The sequence below is a fragment of the Emydura macquarii genome, unplaced genomic scaffold (assembly GCF_026122565.2).
Source record: "Emydura macquarii macquarii isolate MOO-44397 ecotype Brisbane River unplaced genomic scaffold, CSIRO-AGI_Emac_v2 contig_295, whole genome shotgun sequence".
In the NCBI taxonomy this organism is placed as follows: domain Eukaryota; kingdom Metazoa; phylum Chordata; order Testudines; family Chelidae; genus Emydura; species Emydura macquarii.
This window is the reverse complement of record NW_027130432.1, coordinates 13676232-13700340: the sequence shown is the minus strand read 5'-3', so window position 1 is coordinate 13700340 and position 24109 is coordinate 13676232. Positions and strand designations below refer to the sequence as shown.

General features: G+C 55.4%; 1 protein-coding gene across 2 annotated transcripts in view; it reads right to left on the bottom strand.

The window, feature by feature from the left end:
- Window positions 1-1838: 1838 nt before the first annotated feature.
- The window catches only part of HSD11B2 (hydroxysteroid 11-beta dehydrogenase 2), a 60224-nt gene continuing 37953 nt past the window's right edge, over window positions 1839-24109 (bottom strand). Inside the window, exons 2-5 of one of the 2 annotated variants that reach the window (XM_067552871.1) lie at window positions 14416-14628; window positions 13455-13640; window positions 11646-11783; window positions 1839-3258 (exon numbers count right to left, since the gene is read on the bottom strand). In XM_067552871.1, the coding sequence (XP_067408972.1) occupies window positions 2897-3258; window positions 11646-11783; window positions 13455-13640; window positions 14416-14628 (899 nt within the window). In that variant the 3' untranslated portion in view covers window positions 1839-2896. Of the gene's footprint in view, window positions 3259-4532; window positions 7194-11641; window positions 11784-13454; window positions 13641-14415; window positions 14629-24109 lie in introns of those variants that run through there. The other variant, XM_067552880.1, reaches the window with a different exon arrangement.

Below are 24109 nucleotides of genomic sequence, written 5' to 3'. Positions count from 1 at the left end.
TCAGGGCCCCCTCCATTGGATGGCGAGGAGAGAGGCAGCCAAGCAGAGGATGGGGATGAGAGCAAAGGGCCCTTAGTGCTAAGGTGACCAGATGACCTGATTTTATAGAGACAGTCCTGATATTTGGGGCATTTTCTTATATAGATGCCTATGACCCTCCCGCCCCTGAATTTTTCACACTTGCTCTCTGGTCTGGCTACTGCATGCTAGGAGCCCAGACAGCAGTTTGGGGGTGGGGAGGGAGATGGCATTGCTGTGCCTAACGATGTGGCTGTTGTAGGCAAAGCGAGCAATTCCTCTCCCCCACCCTCCCCGGGATGTCACCCCAGCACCCAACATGCCCTGAATGGCTTAGAACAAACAGCCCCTGCGCTGAAGCACAATGGACACCTGTGTGTGCGTGTGCGCCCGATGGATCCTTCATTGTGTCTGCAAGCCCAGACCCAGCCAGCAGCAAGCCCAGACCCAGCCCAGACCGTGGGCAGGCCCCTCCGCCTGTAACCTACGTGCTGCGGGCAGGATTTGGGCCAGGCGGCTCTCAGCAAACACCCATTAGCCCCTGTACCCGGCCTGCCGGCTGCACTGCCCAGTAGCCTGATCCCACCACGCCTGCCATCAGCTGTCGCCCAGCTGCAGTGAGTGAATGACTCGGGGGAATAGCAGACGTTGGGTGGATTTACCGGCCTGGCGTGCTTGCGCTATGGCAGCGGTGGTCAGTTTACATGGTTAATGTCACAGCTAAACCAAACCAGGCCGTTCCTTGCAGGGGGGCGGGTGGGGCTGGCATATAACTGACAGGCTGGTGTGAGGGACCCCCTGAGGCTCGGCACCCCCCCCCTCCTGCTGCTGTTAACTGCGAGCACAGGGGCGGGCAGAGTCGCGACTGGGGCCCACTTCTGCTCTATCAGCCGGGCTGCGAGCAGCCCTGCTCCCCCAGCCAGCCGTGGGCATGCTACTCGCCCCCTTTAGCGAGAGGGGAGGATCTAGGGAAGGGCTGGGTCCCTGGAGTTGTCCCATTGCTTCCAAGCACAGCCACTGCCAGTCCTGCTGGGGCCTGCATGTGCTGGGCCAAGCTGTGCCACTGGGCAGGCCTGGTAACTGCTGGGCTGGGGGGAGTGGTCTGGAGATGCCCTGGGCCTAGGTGCAGTGGGGGCTGCAAAGGTCCCCGGCCCAGGGCTTGGCGAGTGCCCCACGCCAGCCACGGTGCAGGAGGAAGGGCTCTCAGGGGCGCTGAGGCGGAGCTGTATCACGCAGCCCCTCCCCCCCGGAGGGAAGGTGGGATGTGCAGTCGCTCAGTGGCACCTCGGGGCTTACGGGGTGACTCCTTGGGCTGGGGAGCGGGTGGGCCTGGCCAAGAAATGGCACTGAAGGAGTCTTCGCTCCGGGCCATTGAGGTGGGCTGAATGGGCTAGGGGCAGGGAGCCATCCCAGGGCCAGGGGCTGGGCTGCCCCAGCTGCACCCAGGCTGCTGCCTGCCCCAGCGCGCCCTCCACCTCCACGCTCCCAGTCCCAGCAGTGGGGGGCTACACTCCAGGGGCTGGGCATCCCACTAAGCCCATCTCGGGCCCGGCCAGGCCCTCTGCATTCCCACCACGGCCCTGGGTGCCCTGTCCTGGCCACATGGCAGTGCTGCAGCCAACCGGCCTGGAGTTGGCTTGGCAGAGCCAACGGCCCCAGCTCTCTGTGGGCTCGCTGTCCAAATGGGCACTGGCCGTCCTACTAACCCTGCAGTGCACCCACCATTACACAGCACCCACAAACCTGGGAAAACACCCCCCTCTGCATCCTGCTCTCCCCCCCCCCCCCAAACCAGAGAGACACAAACGCTGCCCAGACAGCAGACTTAGACACACAACAATGTACCCTTCACTAGTGCATCAACACAACAGCCCCTCCACACACACAATCACACATGCCCCAAGCCTCATATGGACAAAGAACTCTACAGGCACACACTTAAAGAAAACAGCATCCTCTGACCAAGCATGGCACACCCGCATTGCTACCTCTGACACGGGTACACGCTGCCACCCCTCAACTCTGCACAAAGATTTTCCTCTGCATGCCATGTTTAGTAGGGCAGGGCCCAATCCCCCACTGGTTGGGGAATGGCCTTGCTGCCCTTTGCCATTTCCAGCACCAGTACTGGTGGACGTCCCCACGGCAGCAGCCCCACGTCCTGCCAGGAGAGAGAGCTCAAAGTTTTTGTTGCAATACAAATAACCGATTTATTTAAAAAGTGACAATCACATAATTCATTCTGTGACAAGACCTGCAGCTCTGCTGAGCTAGACGGGGCCACTGACGTCTGTGAGAGCCTGGACTGCCTTAGCAAGGTCCTCCCAGGGCCTGTGCTGGAGTGTGAGTGTAACAAGCCACCGGAAGAGCTGCACAGGGAGGCAGACCCAGGTTTGGTACATTAACAGGTAACGGGCAGCATCCTTGAGCCAGTCAAGGGACAACCAAGATTAACACTTACAGGCCCAGCAGCAGCAAAGAAAAATTCACTTAGCTGAGAAAAATGAGTGAGGTACGTTAGAGTGTGAGGGGTAGAAGAGCCAGGCCTTCCACGTATCTCCAATGGCCTTTTCACGAGACACACACAGTTAGAAAAATAATACAAAACCAGGTCTCCAGAGAATTTTGATTCTTACATAGTAGAAAATATAGCTGCATCTGTTTGATTCTGAGAAAGCAATTTGGTTTACAACTGTGCTGATCAGCCCTGCCTGGCACACAAGAATGCGACGGCTGTGCCCTGCACGCGCACACGCTCGCTCGCTCTCTTGGTTTTACCCAGTTAGGTGCCTAGAAATACAAAGTGAGAACCCTTCCTCCACCCCAGTGCTTCTCTATGACAGCTTCCTTCCTGTCTCCCCCAGCCAGCAGGCCAGGGTCATTCTTTTTTGACGTCGTTCTGTTGCTTTGGCTGCAGGGCCCTGGGCAGTTTTTGGTTGATGAAGAATGCTTTAAGGAAGAGGTCTCTGATGACGTAGGGCAGATAGTGGTGGATGAAATAAATGAGCCGGATGCCCCGCCCTGGGAAATAGCGCGTGGCTGGACTTGCTGAAAGGAGGGCGTCTGCGATGCTGTCCACCACCAAACTCAAATCCTCCTCGGCAGTCTTCATGAATTTCACAAACTGTTTGTTGATGTCATGGATGTATTTCTCGCCGTAGGCCTGCAGCAGCTCAGCGGGCAGGCTGGCCAGCAGCTGCTCCTTCTTCTCCTGCCAGTAGTCAGGGTCACAGCTCGTCCCTGGAACGAAACAAGCATCCCTAGTCCCCGCCGCTCAGCTGCCGTAGCCCAGACACAAGGCCCGGGGCCATGCAGAGAGCACAGCACCTCCCTCCTCCACCCAGCGGAGCAAGGGACAGGTGGTCTGTGGGGAGCAAAGCTAGGGGACCGTCCCTCTCCCCAGCTGCAGTGCTGAGAATGCGGCTCCCTGACAGTGCTGATGGGAGTGCCCACAGCACAAGATGGGACTCACGGGGCAGGTCTCTTCACATATCCCATCCAGGGGACCCGGAATAAGGGCCAGGCTGCTCAGTGGGACAGTCCGTCAGCAATGAGAACACACCAGTGCCGGGGAACGGCCTCTGTTTCCAGCAGTGTGGCCCTTCAGCCTGTAGCCAGGCGCTGAAACCTGGTGATGGGGGGGGGGGAGGGGCCGGCACAGAACCTGGGGTACCAGCTCCAGCTGGAACAGCCACAGGATATGGCCGGCCCCAGGGCACGAGCCCCGGCAGGTCGAGGCAGTTGACTGCAGGGCGAGGGGCTGGAGACACGCTGCCACGGGGTTGTTGTGCTGTGTGGATGTGTGCTCAGGAAGCAAGCCTGTGAGCCGGCCCCTCTGGGCTGGGCAGAGATTACGCCTCAGTCAGGCATTTTGGAGTCATAAAGCAGAGACCCGGGCCAGTGTCTCGTCGGCTTGAGCAGCACAAAAGTCCAGAAAGCTGCCAGAGCTGCCCAGCCACAAAGTGCTCGGTTCACATGGAGCTGGCATAGCCCCAGGACAGGGTGTATGGCCATGGCCGCAGTGCCCCGGGCTGTTAGCCCCAGCTGGTATATGGCTCCCTGGGCACTGTTGTCAGCTGGCAGAGGTCAGGCAAGCCCGTGGGAGGGCAGCTGGGAGGGGGGGGGGGGGGGGGCGCAGGGGACAGGCCTTCCAGGAGGGAAGCACCCAGTGAGTAGTGGAGGAGGTGCAGATTCTCGGCACAAGACAATCCCCCCAAATCGCTAAAGTCCTGTTCACCCTCTAGACGCAGCCAGTAGGGAATGACGTGGCTTCAGTGCCAGCCACATCCAGACGACGCACACAGCTCTCCCTGGCCTTCACCACATCTGCCCCCCCCCAATTATCCCCCAGGCGGGCCCTGCACATGCACAAGATGGGCTCCTGGGTGAAGCACAGCAAATGAGACCGAGGCGACGCTGGTGGGCAGAGGGCTGCACTTTGAGGTGGCTGCCCCCAGGGGTGCAGGCTCCCCTGGGTGATGGTGGACACGCACATCCAGGTCAGTTCAATCCACAGCTTGGGCATGGGCCCGGGTGCCTGGCTGAGGCTCCGTTCTTCCAGCGCAGCACCTGTGCGTGGTGCTTTCTGCTAGCGCTGCCTGCTGGGAGACCCTAGCTCAGCCTGGCCGATGATGACCCAACGCTTGCTAAGAGCAGTGCAGCAGGGTGCTATCTGTGCTGGGGAGGGGGCAGGGCACTACCTGTGCTGGGGAGGTGGGGGGGGGGGAGAGGGAATGCTTCCATTCTTTGTAGAATGTGTCTAGCAGGCTGCAGGCATTGCTGTGGTCTCTGGAAGAGCCAGGGCAGGTCTAGAGCCATTGTTTCCCGCCTGGCAGTCTGAGGGCCTGGCCCATGCAGGTGGCTGTGTTTGCAGCACCCCAGAAACAAGGCCTAGGCAGTGTGCGTTCACAGGCAAGGCGGCGCGTCCTGGGGTGCTTTGGGTTACAGCCGTCACAGTGGCTTTTACAGGGATCTGCCAGGCAGCAGAACAGGTGGATGGGTCCTACACACAGACGCACGTGCAGCCCATGCCTGGTGATGCTCGGGGAATGGGTGCCTGCCCTGAGCTGCCCAAGGACAGCTGCATGTCAGGGCATAGCCTGCCAGGGAAATATACCTGCCAAGCCGTGATTTATTTCTTCCTTCTGGTTGGCTGGGGGAAGGCCAGGCTGCTGCTGAGCGAACACCTGGGGGCTGGCCAGCCTTCGCATCTCACTAGCCCAGTCTTTGACAGTGGCCAGCACCAGAGATGGCACAGAAAAGTGCTGGAAGCCCTGTAATGGGCAATTATGGAATAATCTGCCGGTGAAGGAAGTTTCTTCCTCACCCCAAGCAGCCCAGGGTCACCTCAACACACCTTCCATCTCCCGCTGGAAGGCAGCAGAGCCCTCCAGGAGCCGGACTAGCTAGTTCACTGGACATTCTGCTTTCAGTCTGCCTTGGGCTGAACGAATCAGCATTGACCCCAGAACTAGTTTTAGAACATAATTGCGTTTTGGGTCTATTGAAGTGTAGCGTTTTGAATGGTTTCATGTCAGTTGGGCCTATTTTATATTTATAAATTGTAATACGAACTAAAAAAACCCCACGTTTCAAAATGCAAAGGTGTTGCAAAATGAAATTTGGTTGAAATCTCTGTGTTCCCAAGGAGCATTCTGATGAACTGGTGTTTTCTGATGGAGCAATATTTTGTCAGCCAATTTTTGGCCAGCGCTGTAAGGCAGGTTTCCTGGACCGTGATGCGTTTTCATAGCTCTTTTCTGAATGCACTCCCAGCTTTCTGCATCCTTTGTGATGAGTGAGCAAAGAGCTGGACCCCATAAGCCAGTAACGGTCTCACTAATGCCACAGACAGATCCCACCACTGTTCCCGCCCATAGCACTCTGGCCTGCACAGAATCAAGCCTGGCTACCCTCACTCCATCAGGCCCCACAGAGACATGCCTGTCCCAGAAAGACATGAGCTCTGCCTAGCCTGGCCTTAGACTATGGCTCAGGGCTCCCTTCTGGGTCCCGGCTTGGGCCCACTCCTAGTTCTTGTTCTCAATGGGCCACCCCCGCCACTCCCAGCACGACCAAACATAATCCGTGCCTCCCAGCTGTGCTCTACTGCTCCCCACACCCGTGCCACTGTCAGCCTAACCCCTCACCCATGGCCTCCCTCCTTGTCGTGCCAAGCCCGGTGACCTCCGCCTCCCAGGCAGGTGAGGGAGCTGGGCAACGGGGGCAGGAGAGCAGCACGCCACACGCTATGAACAAAGGAAACATGGCCAGGTCCTGTGTTGGGCTCCTTGCCAAGCGGCGCTGGGGCCGTTTGCCGCCCACCACCCTCCCGACCTCAGTTGTGGGCGCCTCTCTGTGCTAGGCACTGTGCAGAGGTCGCCTCAGCTGGGCTGGCTGTGGGGCAATCAGGTCATGGGCCTCTGGAAGGAGCAGGCCAACAGCTTGCAGGGCCTGTTGGTCAAGGGGCAGGGCAGAACCATGGCCAGGAGAGAACAGCAGGGTGTGGAGTGTGGTGCAGTGGGGAATAGGTGAATGGCCCTTCCTCCTGCTGGGCTGTTACGGGCAGTGCCAGCTGGCGGGGAGACAGCCATGTCCAGGGATGCGCAATGAAAATGCTTAGAGGCTGGAGAAGGCGAAATCAAAGTGACTAAGGGCCAGTGACTTTGCTAGGACAGGGCTGAGAACGAGGCGAGGTGACAGACGGCCATGGACTACTGTCCCGTACCAGGGCGCTCGACAGGAAAACGGTAGCACGTTTAGAATGGCAGCAGAGACTAAATCGTTCACACCTTGTAGGGCTCACCAGCACAGTTCCCTAACTAGCTTAGCAAGGTGGCAGCGGGAGGCCCGAGGCTGACCTGGGACCAGAAATTGGGCCATGCAGTTGCACGGACGTCACTGGGAAAATGCACCCTGGCTTTGGAGCAGGGGAGCTGCCCCTGTCTAGCGCCTCGGGGTGTGACTGACGCCACCCTTCATTTAGGACACAAAATGGATGGGGTACAATGGGGGGGGGGGACGACGCTGGGGACGGTTCTAAGCCAGGCGTGTCACTAAATGCGTCAGTGATGCAGAGGGGCTGGCGGGACAAGAGCAAGGGCAGGGAACGGCAGGAGGGACAGCGCCACAGCTCAGCTCTGTTGCTGGAGAAGGTGGAGGGCTCCTGGCTGCAGCTTCCCGGGGACAGATTAAGAGGCTACTTCAGCACAAATATAATAAAGTCCCCAGAAACCACGGCTCCCGCAGCAGCACGGTGGGAATTGTGCTTCCTCCCTACAACGGCACGGATTCAATTGTGACTGAGCTCGCACAGCGGGGGCCAGGACGACCCCCCCCCCCGAATATCAACAGAGATGGACGTGTCTGACAGGATTGTCACACTATGGGCTGCTGCTTTTCCAACACACTGCACAGCAGTGACATGGTCCCTGAGGTCCCAGACTGCCTTGAGCTGCCTTGATGTTGGGATTTCAGCTGCCTCTATGTCCCCCAAGACATGTCTCCTCCCCAATGCCAGGATTTCCTCTGCATCTTTCCTTGAACTGGCCCCAGCCTCAGTCCTGGGTTTTTCTGCTACCTCAGTCTCTCGGCAGGCACACCATGGCTCGTCTACACAGGAACATTATTCCGGACTAGGGTGGGTGTGAATTTACAGTAGATGAGCCATTCTGGAACAGTGCCACATGTAGACAAGCCCTCTCTTCTGCTTTGGGCGACGCAGGGCAATCATTTAAAAAAGTAACTAGTGGAACCCAGCTTACAGCCAGCTACCTCCTGCTGACGTGATCCTGCTGATCTAGCTGGGGGTTGTGAATCCCTGTGTTTTCCTTCTTTCTGGGGAGCTCTCTGCCCACCTTTGCTGTTACAGAATAGCAGTTAAGTAACAGCATCATAATGACAGGGCGAGGCAAACAGCTCACTGGCAACATGTGCAGGTGATGACACTTAATTGGCAGGAGTTGCTAACACCTAATGGTGAAATCCATCCCTCTCAAAAGTGGAGCAGAAAAATCCTTGTGCACGTGCAGTTTTAGTGAGCACACGCGTCCATGGGCCCGTCTCTGTGCGGCTGGCACTCCGGCACAGGTCTCCTTTCACATCAGGGAAACGCTCCTCTCTCCCCCTGTGGTGCAAACACGCCTGTAGCATGTTGCTCAGTTCGGGGCACTCCAGCGGGAGGAGGGTGTTGCCAATCTGCAGCCTGAGTTCAGAGAAGAGCAGCTGAAGTGACCGGGGACAGGAGCAATGGTTAGCACAGTAGACGAGACGAGCGTGGGTTGAATGCCATGTCGTCGAGGGACAGGTAAGGCCAGACGTCTAGAGCCAACCGGAGCCAGACTGACTACCGAGCTCAGCACCCAGCAGCTCCCTGTGCTCTTACTGTGGCGGGGGGATTTTGGCAGTCTCACCCCCGAGGGTGTCTATATTGGCCAGGCTGCACCCAAGTAACAACTGCTATCCACTGGGTGTTACACTGGCACAGCCCCCTGCAGTGGGTGCACTTGAACTGCACTTGGCCAAAGCTAAATAGATACAGGCCAGCTCTGAAACTGCAGCAAGGGCTGCTGCGCTGGGGGTTTGCCCCTGTGTAACTAGATCGCTTTGAAATCAGTCAGTCAGTCACGTCTCTGCCACAGACAAGCCCCTAGCACACGATCTCCCCTCCACCCTGGCACCCAATTCCTCACTCGAACTTGCGAGGCAGGGTGCAGCCAAGGCTATTACTGGAGAGCACAATATCTCCCCAGAGCACACGTCAGCCAGCAACAGTTCGTGGCTTTAAGGCCAGAAACAACTGCCACGCTCAGTCGCCCCCCTGACAACACAGGCCAGAGCTTCCCACGCAGCGATTCCTCCACCCAGCCCAGAAGGTCCCAAACCCTCCTGACTGAGCGAGAGCAGCGCTTTTCAAAAGACCCAGCTAGTCGTGATTGCAGGACTTTGAACGCTGGGGAATGTACCATGTCCTAGATCAGTTGTTCCAATAGCTAATATCTGCTCTTTGCACCCTTTGTCTACTCTGAATTTGTCTAGCTTCAAGCTGCCAGCCACTGGACCTTGTTCTGCCTTTCTCTGCTAGCATAAAGAGCCATCCACAATCTCCGCCCCCCACAGATCCTCATACAGTGTGAAAGCCACTTCTTAACCTTCTCTTCCATGAGCTAAATAGATCGAGCTTCTTTAATCACTCACTGTAAGGCCAGATCTCAAGCCTCCGCTCCCTGCAACACCCCAGGGACCCAGCACTGTACAGTGGAGACCCCCCTGTTCCCTGGGTAGTAGGGCCCAGCTGGTGTCTCCCTTCCCCCACCACGTGGCCCCAGAGAAAAACTGCAGCAAGGCGCTAGCTAGCCAGAGACTCCAGCTGATAGGGCAGCCAAAGCAGGGCACTCTCGGTGCTCGGAGAAATTCTGGCAGTTTGGAGTGGAGTTTCTCTGCCCTGTGCTTCTTACCTCACCTCAGTTTCACCTGCCTCACATCCCCTTCCCTTCACGGTCCCCTCTCCCTTCCCTTTAGCCAACCCCCCCCCCCCAACTAAACCCATCCCCCCAAAGACCCTGGACTCAAGCCATCTGCTGTCACCACATGGCTCACGCCGTTGTGTGTTCTACCCCTTCCCTTGCCTGGCTCCCTTGGGTCTAGTGCGATGGTCAGGGACTGGCTGCTACCCTGTGTTTGTACAGTGCCTGATTGTTAACAACAGCCATGCTCGCGGCTCTTCTCTGACCTGTCTCCAAGGCGTCACCATCCTTTCCGAAGCGTGGACACAGCAGCCATCCAGGGTGGCCGCGGTGCCCTCTATAGAGGTAGCACTAGCTCAAGCTCTGTATCCCCTGCTAACCACCCCCAGAATCACCGTCGTCGCTCAGCATTGCACTGCTGCCCACCGTGACCCTGAAACCCTTCTCAGCGTCCCTGCTTTCCAAGATACAGTCCCCCAGCCTGGATGTGGGACTGACCTACAGTTTTTGTTCCTAGATGTAGGTCTTTGTCTTGGGCTGTATTTAGGCACCTGCTGGTTGTGCCCAGGTTCCCCCGCCGGACCTCGGCAGGGAATGACTGGGGTTCATAGACAAGGGGAGGTTTTCAGTGACTGAAGCTAACTTGGGTTCCTCCCACTCTGCTGGGCAGCACAAGTCCCCCAGGCACCCCAGCACAGGGCTGGGCCAGGCGGAGCAGGAAGAGAAGATTGTTTATCCACAGGGCAAGCTACCCACATACTGCCCTGTCAGCCCAGCTCAGCGCTGATACAGTGGCATTTGCTCACAGTTGATGGAGCAGATCAAATTCCATGGCCCAGGCCGTATTTGGCCTCTGAAGCATCTGCCAATTAGGGTGAAGTGAGGTGGTGAAGTTGTGACGCAAGAGCTCAGACCCCCCTCCAACTCATCTCACATTGGGGCCATCAGAGAGCCAGGAGATGGGAACAACTTTTAATGTCCACTGAGCAAGGCTGGATTCAAACTGTTGACCTATAGGCAACAGGCTCCATAGCTCATTAGCAACACCCGGAAGCAGTCAGTCCCCCCAGCACGAATTTACACCTTTGAGGATCAGGTTGATTTCTGGAAAGATCAGTTATTAAATCAAATTCTGACCTTCCTGGGGCTTACCCAGGTAGGAGCTCCCACTCTGTGCTCCCCCAGGCAAACACCCAGTCACTGCTCTCAGTTGCCTTTAAACACAAGCTGTAGTTCAGTGCCCTGCTCTGTGCTTAAAATGGACAGTTGTCATTAACCAGACACAAAGAACCCACAACCTCAAGTGTTAACACAACAGCCAAGTTCACGGCTCAGTGCAATGATCCGTAGCACACAATAATGGCAATGGCTGTTCCAAACTCCTCGAGAATCATTTCTGGATGTCACTGCAATAGACAGACGAGGTACCAACTTATGCTGGTGAAAGTGACTAGCTTTTGAGAGCTCTTCTTCAGGGCAGCCACCTTGTCTCTCTCATATTGTGGGACCAACACAGCTACCACACGGGTCCTCATCAGGGTTTGAACCCATGACCTTCAGAGCCACAGCATGGCATGAGACGTACATGACATGATGGCAGCATCCTCTACATGAACTAGCTTGCAGGAGAGAAGCCACCTACTTTGCCAGTGGGTTACCCAACCAATGGAGATAGCACCAGCATACCGAGTGTGCGAATTTCTGGGTCTGGAAGCGGAGTGTGGTCTGGGCAATTAGGCACAGCATCGCTAAGTACACAGAGCTCCCAAAGGGGAAGTAAATGAAAGTTGGGTCTGTCACATTACAGAAGGCTTGGTTCTAGTCCTGGCTGTGCCTGAAGTGATCTTGTGCAATTGCTCAGTTCTCTGATCTTTACAAAGCAGTAAATGATCCTTTCCTCTCACCTACAGGTAGAGGCTTCAGTTCACAAAGGCTGTGAACTGCTCAGTGCCGTGAGCAGCATTCAGAGGGAGAGCTGGCACTAGCGTGCATCTTCCTGCACTGCAGGTTTCTGGGGGCACGGTGTCACTCACACGCACAACGGATGTGTGATGTTCCCTGAGACGCATGTAGTTGTGACAAACCTGCTGAACACACAACCCTAGGCAGGCCTCACACACCGCGTCACCCCATCACAGCCCAGCGGGCAAGTCAGTAACTTACCAGTTTTGAAGTAGCCGGGTAAGATCACGCTCACTTTGACACCCCAGGGCTCAAGCTCGCTTTGGAAAGTGTCCATGAGGAGGGTCAGGGCAGCTTTCGATGCCCCGTATGCGGATAAACAAGGATAGGGCATGTCACCTGGGAGAGATGAAAATGCGTGGTGCCGTTACTGCCAGTGCCATCACACAACGGTTGCACACAGTGCCAATACACAACTATTTGTGAGACAGCACTACAGTTACGGATATTAGAGCTCATGGGTCCACGTCGTGGGGGGAAGGTGCGGTCTAGCAGTTCAACCCAGCGCAGACGAGCACACGTCCTTTCCAAGAGGCATGGGGGATGAAATTTGGGATGGTCACAGCTGAGACCTGCATTCGAGTCCTACCTCTGTGAACCTGCTCCAGTGGAGAGCATCGCCCCCTTGGGGCACCGCATCCCCCACAGGCTTCCCTCTAGAACACTGGGTGAGTGTCATGATACAACTTCTCCTTAAAGACCTCCACAGCATTGGAGCAAGTTACCTAAAGCAAGGCCTCTCGCCCCAGGTGCTCAACCTCTTGGAACAGTTAGAGTCCACCGAAACAATGGGACTGCCAGCCTCCAGGGCCACCCACGCTCGGGGCAGCAGGGGACAGAAATTCTGGGCAAGTAGCATGAGACTACGGGGGTGCCTCCTGGAGGAGAGAATGACCCCAAATCTTAGAGCTCTGCCTTCAGAACAAGAGGCCAAACTCACCTTAGCCAGCCCACAGTGGCGGCGGCTAAGAAAAAGGGGAGGAGGGAGCAGCTAACCCATTCCCCACCAGCAAAAATAAAAACAATCAGCAGCTTTCTGGGCATGGAGGAGACATTCGCTGTGTTTGCTTGTTTCTGGAGGCACTCGGATGCTGTTGTGACCGGTGCCAGATAAAACATACTTTACGGGGGTCGGGGCAAACTCAGCTTGAAAGACAGTGGGATCCTATGAGATGCTCACCATCAAACCTGCCTCCCCAGCAGCTAGGAGAATGGTGCGTGTTTGGTATCTATACAGGGCTAGTGTATGGGATAACATCAGCTTTTATCTGTGCCTTCTGTCTCCAAGCAGTTTCCCTCCCCCTCCCCCCCCGGGCTGATATCCAAGTCCCGGGGTGTGAGCCGAGGGAAAAATATGAGAAATTTCAACTTTTGGGAGGGAAAAAAAAATCCACATCTAAAAGATTTTGACTGAAAACCAAAATATTTCAATTCCAAAGGGCTGCTGCGGTGCATCATGAGAATTTTAGCGTGGGCAACTCATGCTCCGGTTCTTTATAAGCTAGGCTCCCTGCATCAGACCCCACTTTCCATAACACAGGGTGTGTGCGCGCGTCATTAGTCACACGGCTGTGCTGCTTCAAGGGAGATGAAGTCTGGCTGGGGTGCCTGGCCTATAGAGAATGGGGACATGGGGCAATCCAACTACAGCTCCCATGAAACCTTTGACTGCTAGAAACTGGGGGTGGACGACAGGGAGACGGATCACTCGCTGATCGCCTGTTCTGTTCATTCCCTCTGACGCACCTGGCTTGCCACTGTTGGAAGACAAGACGGTGGGCTGGATGGACCGTTGGTCTGACCTAGTACAGCCGTTCTTACCATTTCTGTATTTGAATATTTTGGGGCAAAAACTGAATGTGCAAACAACCACCATTTCCATGAAAGGCAGACACTTTGCATGAAAATTAAGCTTGGTCAAAAACCCAATTTTCCACCCGTCAACAGTTTTGATGGAAAATTTTCAGCCAGCCCCACTTCTTACCCCCTAGGTGCAGACCGGGTCTTTACCTGCTGGACTGCTGACAGTGACAATCCTCCCCCCGGAGGAGCGGAGCAGGGGCAGCAGCGCTTTGGTGAGCTCCAGCGTGCCAAAGAAGTTCACATCCATGCAGGTGCGAAACTTGCAGAGCGGGGAAAGCTCAGCATCAGCGATGGTGTCGTTGAATCCTGCGTTGTTCACTAAACCCCACAGCCCTTCAGGGAGGGGCACAGAGAGGGAAAGCGTCAGCGGGACATAGGCACAGGACCGTCACGCTGGACGCTGCCAGCCAGTCACACACCATTGTCTGAAAGCCTGGAAAGCCCTCGCTGGGGGTGCCAGAGCTGGGAGGTGTTCCCCTTTTTGAACGTTGCGTGAGCAGTGCACGCTTGCCGAGGAATTCAGCAGATTTTCCACCCGGGGTTATGAAGTGGGTTTTTAACAGCCCGGCTAGTCAGACTTCAGTCTATCTGCCTGTCCCCTGCCTCTTGGCCTGCGATTTGATGCTAAGCCACAGCGCAAGGACTGGGAAAGTTACCCCCTTCGAATGACTAGTTGCGCCGGAGGCGGCGGCAGGAAGACGGTGGCAGCGCCATCGCTGGGAACAGCCACAGCTGAGACTAGACATGATTGACTGAGGGTGGTTAGGGAGACTGGTTCTAGCATGATGCCAGGAGGAGACCCACCGTGACTCGTGGGCCATCCCATCCCGCCCAGAGAGTGCTTCCCAGTGCTTCAGACCCAGGCACGGATCACCCTCCGCGCACCTGCAAAGCTGAGGGGAGAGTGGGTTGGTGTGTGCAGGGCCGACTCCACCCAGCCGAATGAACAACAGACTCCCGCGTGGATCCTGGCGGGAAGCCCACTGTCCTAGCCCATCCCTAGCAGGGCCCCGGGTGGTGTCGCTCGCTACAGGTTGAAACGCCCTAAGCACTGGGACTCCCGGCCCTCCTGAGTCTGATGGGCATGCCTGGCAGCTGGGGCGCCTACCTGTGCTTGCAGTCTGGGGCTGCACGAGCTGCTGGGCTTTCCGGATATCTTCGGGTTTGGTCAAGTCCATCTGCAGCAGCGTGAGCCTCGATGAGCAGCTCTGCCGGAGCTCCTTGGCCCCCGCGCTGTCCAGGCCCAGCACGCTCGCAAACACCTTAAAGCCCATGGAATCCAAGTGGAGCGCAGCCTGCTTTCCAAAGCCGGAGTCGCAGCCTAGAGGAGCCAAGAGAAGGGTTGCCTTATAGAGAGCGAGGCTGGGCCCCAAGCACAGCCGGCTGCCTGCAACACCGCCCTGCTCTGCCTCTGCGTCCTGAGCGCCAGGAGACGGGCGAGCGGGCAGCACAAAGTGGCTGGGAAGACGGATTATCTTTGTGTCAGAGAGGTTGGGGGCGGTGTGAAGCCATGGCATCTGGCTCGACACCACCCAGTCCCCCTGACACATAGAAAACAAAAGGGGGTCAGCTGTGGTGCAGACAGAGGGCATGGTGACCTGGCTAATCTTCGGACAATAACTTGTTCCTTATGGGCCTGCTGAAGACACAGGGCGCCCAGGTGCCAGCCCCAGCAGGGGAGGGGTGTGGAAAGGTAGCTGAGCCATCTTGTCCCCAGACCTCACACTGGGCTCAGCCCAAGACTGGGCCAGGTGGGACACATACACACAGCTGGTAAAGTGAGACCCTCTGCTGGAGTGACACCTGTGTGGATTGAAGGCAGGGTGGCAGGATCTACTTGATGGGGATTTTGTCGTAACCATAACACTTTTCCATGAGAGCCATTCAAGGTGCTTAAAAAGGCGGGCAAGTCTCGTTAGCCCTATTTTGTAGATGGGCACGGGGAGGCCAGGTTGTCATAGGGAGCTGGTGGCTGAGGGTCATAGAGTGCCCTAGATGTTAAGCAAGATTCCCCATTAACTAGAGCAAAGAATGACACAATATGGTCCAATGTCAGGAGAACCCAGGCTCCTGGTTCCCAGTCCGTTCATCTAGCCACTGGACAGCACTGCCTCTGAAACAGCAGCAGCTTCTATCTGAGCATCAGCAGTGACATGCAGTGGCATATTTGTGACATATTTGGCAGCCAGAACGGGGGAGATACGTTTTTAAACCCACAGAGACCCACCTGCTTTCATAGGTCTCAGAGGGGGGTATCTCAACTAGAGTTTGTGGCCCCTGTGTTAACTTGAGACAAGTAGCACAACTGCTAATGCTACTGAAGACATTCCAGATGTTTGTGGAATGAGCCGTGGCTGAGCCTATGCTAGGAGCGCTTCCGCAGTGTATGAGTGCGGGACCCGGGGCTGGCAGAGCACTCAGTGTGAGTGCAGCTACAGCAGCAAAGCTGCGCTACATATTGGTACAGTACAACCCTGAACGAAACCAGCTATCCCAATAAAAGGGCCGCTTTCCCGTATAGCTTCATTTACACTCTGGGCTTCTGCTGCCATCGCTAGGTCAGTCAGGAATCAGACCTCTTCACATCCCAACCACCATAGCTGTTCTGGCAGAAGCCTGTAGTGTAGGCTTGGCCTTAATTAAAGACTTAGAGTTCAAACAGGACGCCAAGCTCTAGTTATCCCTTTTTAGCCCAAGATGTTAGCCAATATTCAGGTCCTTGCAGGTTTTGTTAAGAGGAGACATTAATGATGAAGTCAGGTATTTCTGTGATGCAATCCTGTTTATTGACAATGAATATGGAAAATCCTGTTTGACTTTTACTGTGTTCAGTGCTAAGAGCATCACCCTGTGAGAAAGCCAAGACAGAGAGCTTTTGGGGCAGCATGCTTGCTGGAAGGAGGCTTGGATTTGTGAACAAGGAAGATTTTGCAGCCTCCTTGGGTTTCTCTGGTCCCTCTCCTCGTTTCTGCTGTTTCTGACTAGCAGACACATAGAATCATAGAATATTAGAGTTAGAAGGGACCTCAGGAGGTCATCTAGTCCAACCCCCTGCTCAAAACAGGACTAACCTCAGCTATATCATCCCAGCCAGGGCTTTGTCAAGCCTCAGCTTAAAAACCTCTAAGGATGGAGATTCCACCACCTCCCTAGGTAACCCATTCCAGTGCTTCACCACCCTCCTAGTGAAAAACTTTTTCCTGATGTCCAACCTAGACCTCCCCAACTGCAACTTGAGACCGTTGCTCCTTGTTCTGTCATCTGCCACCACCGAGAACAGCCTAGCCCCATCCTCCCTGGAACCCCCTTTCAGGTAGTTAAAGGCTGCTATCAAATCCCCCCTCCTTCTTCTCTTTTGCAGACTAAACAAGCCCAGTTTTCTTAGCCTCTCCTCATAAGTCCTGTGCTCCAGCCCCCTAATCATTTTTGTTGCCCTCCGCTGGACTCTCTCCAACTTGTCTACATCCTTTTTGTAGTGGGGAGCCCAAAACTGGACACAATACTCTAAATGCGGCCTCACCAATGCCGAATAGAGGGGAATAATCACTTCCCGTGACCTGCTGGCAATGCTCCTCCTAATGCAGCCCAATATGCTATTAGCCTTCTTGACAACCAGGGCACACTGCTGACTCATATCCAGCTTTTTATCCACTGTTACCCCCAGGTCCTTTTCTGCAGAACTGCTGCCCAGTTCATCGGTCCCCAGTCTGTAGCTGTGCATGGGATTCTTCCTTCCTAAGTGGAGGACTCTGCACTTTTCTTTGTTGAACCTCATTAGATTTCTTTTGGCCCAATCCTCCAGTTTGTTTAGGTCACTCTGTATCCTATCCCTATCTTCCAGGGTATCTACCACTCCCCCTACTTTAGTGTCATCCGCAAACTTGCTGAGGATGCAATCTACCCCATCTTCCAGATCATTAATGAAGATGTTGAACAAAACCGGTCCCAGGACTGACCCCTGGGGAACTCCGCTTGTGACCGGTTGCCAGCTAGACATGGAGTCATTGATCACTACTCATTGAGCCCTATGCTCTAGCCAGTTCTCTATCCATTTTATAGTCCATTCATCCAACCCATACTTCTTTAACTTGCTGATAAGAATACTGTGAGAGATAGTATCAAAAGCTTTGCTAAAGTCAAGGTATATCACATCCACCGCCTTCCCTACATCCACAGAGCCAGTCACCTCATCATAGAAAGCAATCAGGTTGGTCAGGCATGACTTTCCCTTGGTGAATCTGTGTTGACTGTTCCTGATCACCTTCCTCTCTTCTAAGTGCCTTAAAATGGATTTCTTAAGGACCTGCTCCATGATTTTTCCAGGGATTGAAGTGAGGCTGACCGGTCTGTAGTTCCCTGGATCCTCTTTCCTCCCTTTTTTGAAGATGGGCACTATATTTGCTTTTTTCCAGTCATCAGGGACCTCCCCCTGTTGCCACAAGCTTTCAAAGATAATAGTCAATGGCTCTGAAATCACCTCAGCCAATTCCCTCAGCACCCTCGGGTGCATTGCATCCGGCCCCATGGACTTGTGTATGTCCAATCCTTCTAAATAGTCTTGGACCTGTTCCTTCAGCACTGCGGATGTTCGCCTCCTTCCCATTCTGTGCCACCCAGTACAGTAGTCTGGGAGCTGACCTTGTCTGTGAAGACAGAGGCAAAAAAGGCATTGAGTACCTCAGCTTTCTCCACATCCTCTGTCTCTAGGTTGCCTCCCTCATTCTCTAAGGGGCCCACACTTTCCCTAATCTTCCTCTTGTTGGCAACATACAGCTTCATCAAACAATACATAGCCCCTTGTGTTTGCATTAAGATTCCAGGGGAAAAAAACCCCTCAGATTGCATGGCTCAGCTCCTACTCCAACTTTGTCACACTGGAGCATGCTTAGCATGGACTGGACTTGTAGAACTGTATAAAATGTACCGACTGCACATGCTACTGGACAATACCTGTGCACCAAGCTCCTACCCACAGTACATGACACAAACCCAGCAGTGCGGAGGCCTTCTCTCCCGTAGGAACAGTCATAGGCCGCCCAAGCCCAGCACGCACAGGAACCAGGCTGGCTGTCCAGTTCCCCCTCACCTCCCCACCAGTGTTTGGGCCTGGTTTAGACTCAGAACCGAGGTTAAGGAGCAAATGAGCCATGGGACCTGATCTCTGGGATGAGGCACACCGGTGAGGCAGCATGCAGAGGACGCTGCTATCCAGGCCATGCCTGTTCTGGGAATAAGCGGAGGCCTTTGGCCTCCAGGGCACCTGACACCACATGAACTCCATCCACTACAAACACACGCAGCTTTCCCAGGGCCTGCAGGACAAGCCCCAGTCTCCTGCTACCCTTCTACACCTTCCCATGCTGCCCTGCCTGGAGCCAAACCCTGATCGACTCCACTGCCTTCCTAATCTCCCAATCCGATCGCATCAGCTGACAATAGCAAGGGAGGAGGCCCCTAGCCCTTGAGGACATGACCTTGGCACAGGAATTTATTAGGTCACTTGGCTGCTGTTTTTACCTCCCAGAGGAGGAACAAAACATTCATTTATCTCCCAATCTATCACAGAGAACACAGCTCTAAAAATAGCTGCAGCTAAACACACCCTAGATCAATGATACTGCCAAGCCAAGACTGGGAAGGCTCAGGGGACATCCGGATGATACCGCTTGTCAAATCTAGTGTCCTGTCCTAGGCTGGCTCCTCTCTGCCTCCACATCCCCCACTCAGCATTGCCAGCCCCATGCATTCAACAATCGGGGGGCTGGCTACAAAGCCTGGAGAGTTTAAAAATACAAACATTTGGGATTCTTTTCATTCATTTTCTGGCTTTTCAGGTGACATTTTCCCACTTTCCTCCACAACCCCGAGGGCTAGAAACTTTCATTTAAAAAGAGTCAGCGAGATTCTCACCATCACCTGACTCCAGAAGCTGGGGCTCTGTGACAGACATCAAATACCACAAGGCTAACCCTGAAAGTCAGCACGACTGCCAGCTGACCGCAATCTCCCACTCTGAAACAGCTGGTCTCATGTAGCTGGGGCTGAGGTGAGCAAATTGAAGGAGCTGACTCCCAGGGTGCTAATGCTGGGAACACAGAGGGGGAATTGCACAGGGGCAGTCAGCATGGGACTTCTCCAGGATACAGAGGAAGATTTGTAGTAATCTAGCAGCTTGTTCCAGAGGCTGAAAATCCTGCAGCAGCAATTAATCTGCAGCCTGGTAATAGGGCAATGCAAGCACTGTTCTACTGGCACCTTGTAACACACCTTGGATGGCCTTTCACAGGGAAACCACATGAAACTAATGTCTGATCTGCTGAAGTTGAATTGTTAACAGGAATCTCAGTGGAAAATGCTTCCTTCTCTGGATATTTTTAGGCTTCTGAAGATAGTTCCTAGTTTCAGCCAAAGGGAAGAGAACCTGAAAAATCTCTGCAAAGCATAACAAGGAAAGGAGGGAAATTGTAGGGCAGACAAAAATATTGCAGAAATGCATCCATACATTCAGTAATTCCACGTGTTAACATCATGCAGGGCAGTGGAATACGGGCAACAAGGACTGAATCTTATTCGGAACAATTCAAGAGAAATAGACCGAACGCGTTCAGCTTGCCAGCACTAACAACACAGAAAAGCATGGGCAATAATCCATTTGTTTACGCACAAATTTACAGCAAGGGAGCACATGGAGATTCTGTAATGCTGTTTTAGTGTGGGTCATTCCACTGCAGTTCTTGTGTTGTTAAGGTTGCAAAACAATTTCCATTGGCCCCCTCAGTTCTCGGTCCTTCGAGGCTGACATTGTCCATTCTTTATCTCCACCCTAATTTGAGTTTTCTGCAAAACTGGAATGAAATCATTTACCGAAAAGGTCTACAAATACTTGATTTAAAAGGAATGGTGATTTATTTAGAGTTCATAAAGAAAATAAGGCTGGTAATGCTGGGGGAGAGATTGCAATTTTACTGTGCAGCCTTTGTTTTCCTCCCAATTAAAAACATTATTTCAACACTAAAGGTGCCACCCTGCCTCCTTCACCAGGCACTACTGACTCTGAGGGCGCGTCTACATTTGACATGCTGCAGTTTAGAGAGTACATACGCTGATGGGAGAGGTTCTCCCCTTCCTGATAAGCGGTAGCTAGGTTGATAGAAGACAGAAGCCAGGTCAACCAACTACACTACAGCACATAGAGGGGTGGATTTTTCACACCCTGGGGTGACGTAGCTTAGTCCAGAGGCTCCAAACCAACAGCACTCGCTTAAACACGTGGTTCAGGTTAGGCGCATGGATCCTAACATAGTCAATAGGGTGCCTCGGGTGCTTCAGATTCAGCAAGGACTGAAGTGGCTTTGGCCTGAATGAGGCAGGGTCATGCACAAAGAACAAGATGCAATAATAGCGTGAGAGGTTTATCATGACGATGCAAATACACAGGAGTCGTCTGCCCCTCTTCACCCACTGCACTGCTCGCAGCACCCCTGCCTCTCCCACCCCACCCCGGGCAGCAGGAGCAAAGAAAGACAAACTCAAGCAACATCTTGCTCAGGGGTCTCTGTGTTACAGGGCAGCGTGCAATTGCAGCATGGCAATTCTCCGCCCACCTGAAGCGTGGGAGGTTTAAACACTCCAAGCCAGCTACCAATGCAAAAATGAACAGGGCTTCACTCCCAGCTGCCCCCCTCCCTGGGAACAGACTCGCCATTGAAAGCAGCCCAGCTCTAATGTTCTGTCCCTAGCTAGACTTTGCAGCACCTAATGCTGCTCAATGGAGTGCCAGTTCCGGGGGGATTTCACCCCGTAAACACCGTGCTGCTGGCACCCTGGGGCAGGAGGGCTGCACCCCCTTGCTTGGGAGCAGCAGGCGACCTCTACACATCTCCTGCAGCCCGGGACAAGCCTTGCGGCTCCCCGGGAAGTGGTCCTGCACACACCGCAGTCTCCTCCCTCTAGAGCCTGAGGGACTGTTACTAGCAGCTGCTTGGAGACGAGCAGCTATACGGTCACCGACCACAGTTTTCAAACCCTCCTATCGTGGCCCAATCAAACTAGCTGTGAGCAGACATGCAGAGGGCTATTCCCCGGCCAGACACCAGCTCCCGTCATTCTGGCTCTGAAGCTGGTCAAGAAATGCTCACTTTCATTTGATTATCGGCTTGGCAAGGCAAACGGGGTCACTGGCCATGCGCTCAGAAATCGGCCCGTTTCAGACTTCCCAGGAAAACTCACCCTCAGGCAGAGATCAGACCTGGCCACCACCTCTCTGACAGGTGTCGGCTGAGACCCTTTCGCAGGAAGATGCTCAAGTAACATGAGCTCTAGACATTGCTAGCGCTCCAGCTAAAGTGCTCAGCACCCTTTTAGCACGCAGCATCGGCAAAGCACAAACCCTAGTGAGAACTGCTGGAGTCTCCAGCAGACTCCGTCTTCCTCCTTTCGATTTCAAATCCACCAGACTGTGGCAGAGACAGTACACAAAGTCAACAGCCACTGTTTATGCAGGGCCTGCAGGGCTGTGCCAGCCACGCGGCAGTGGAGGGAGGAGAGGCTGCTTCAGATGCCTGCCTCTCACTGCAGCATGCACCAGGATTCACTCTTTCTGGGACAAGATGCAGCACCTCCCCCTGGCAGCACGCAGCCGGCTGGAAGGGCAGATGGGGGGTGACTTGAGAGTCTGCTGCCCCAAGGGTCAGGGCCTGTGCTGGGATGGATGGTGGCACACCAAGAGGGGCTTGTCCTTCGCGAAGAATGATTCAGGTGCCTTTATTTTCTGATGTTTCATCTCAAATAAACCCCTGGGCCATCTGAGATGTGGGCAACGCCGCCAGGCCACTCCAAAGCACGCCACCTACAGACCTGCCAGGCTCCCTGTGTCCCTTAGCCCACGCTCTGATGGCGCTCTCCGGGCCAGCAGTCAGAGCACTGAGCACGTGCCGGCAGGACAGTGGGAACCACAGCACTGCCGCGGGCTGAAGGACCTCACAGGCAGCGACCAGCCAAGAGTCAAGCACTACGAAGTTCCCCACATTTCCGAGCCATTCCTTAGCCAGGTGATTTCCACCTGCCCTCAGCGAGGGCTGCACAGCGGGGACAGGGGCTATTGGGTGCTGGGGGAGGTGGTGACCGCGTTGCAGTAAGGGTCTCCTTTCTGCACACTCACTGGTGCCTGCAGGCCGAGCCCCCGGCCCATTGCAAAGGGCGACTGTGAGGTCCAGTCTGTGACGGCGAACACCCAGCTGGCCTGGACAGCTCCAGGAGCCCACGGCCCTCCTGTGCCGGGGGCGGGGCACCTTCCCTTGGGATTTATAACGGGAGCAGGGTCCAAGGGTAGGCCAGACCAGGGCTGGCACTGGACACACCGCACTGCGCTGGAGTAGCGAGTGACTTGCACGGGTGTGGCTCGCCCTGGTGTGGACCCCATGGTGGGGGTCACATTCGACTCCACTGCAGCCAGCTGGGGGCAGCCCTCAGTCTCACTGGGGGAGGGTGCCGGTGAGCCGCCCTGTGGGAAGGAGGGCACACTAGGCTAGCTGCCCAAGGAGAAGAGTGGGAAAGCCAAGCACCACACCCCTTCCTGCTTGAGAGCCGTGCCCCTCCCTGCCCAGCACCAGGGGTCCCGCTGCCTGAGCACCAGCTAACTCTGCCCCGTGCCGGGGAGGACAGCAGCCCTGCGTGCTCTGGGGCTGTCCACATGCTGCAGGGCAGCAGCGGTGGGACTGGGTGCTGGGTACCCTCCTTCTGGCGAGTGGCCCTGCAGGCCATCCACAGGCAGATTCCCAGCCAGTGCTATTCTGGCTCTCCCACGGGCCAGCACCTGAGGGTGCTGCCCAGGATCAGGGTGCGCAAGGTAGCTGTGTGCTCGCTGCGTGGGGGTGTGTGTGTGTGGTGTGTGTGTGTGTGTGTGTGTGTGTGTGTGTGTGTAAAAAACTCTTCTCCCCAGGTGCTACGGAACAGCACGGGATTCCTCTGGCAGCTTTGAGCTGCAGCGCTGCTCTGCCCATGGGTTGCTCGGCATGCCAAAGGGCAGGGGCTGGCGGAGGGGGGCAGGCCTGGAGTACAGCCCACACTCACACTGATAAAACCACCCCGGCTGGGCAGAGCAGGCAGCCCCAGAGGGTCGTCCCGCCCTGCCAAAGGCTGGGAGGTGACTTGCCCAGGTGCGGAGCAAGACCAGGTGGGGGCCGGTGCGTGGCAGGCAGTGCGAGGGGCTTGCAGAGCCTAGCACGCGGCAGCGCGGGGGAAGGTTGCAGCCGAGCCGAGCAGCGATCCCGAGGGCCCAATGAGAGCGCAGTGCGCCTGCAGGTATCATGTCCCGGGAAAGAGAGAAAGGAATGAAAATAAACAATCCCACCGAGGTACAGCCTGTTCTCAGAGCTGATGACAGGGCTGATAGCGTCTCGTGGGCGGCTCCACACCACAGCCGCTGGCTGGCAACATTAACCATTAACAGGAGCTGGCGGGGCCTGGCGAAGGAACACAGCCCTCGTTATGCAGTCTGCACGTTCCCCCGCACACACCCCCCAGCTCCACCTCCCCCCGGCCCTGCACGCCAAGGTGCACCCGGCGCGCACACGCTCGCTTACTCGTGCAGAGATCATCCACTCACACCCTACTCACCCCCCGGCACAAGTGCCACCTCTAGTTACACCGGGCAGGGGGTACACACCACACTCCCCTACCTCGCCAGGCACTGAGGAGCACCCACGCACACACACTCTCACCTGCTCACACTCTGCTGGGAACATGTCCCCACACTCACTTCAGCTGCGAGGGACGCGCCACCCCCCCGTGCTCACCCCCCC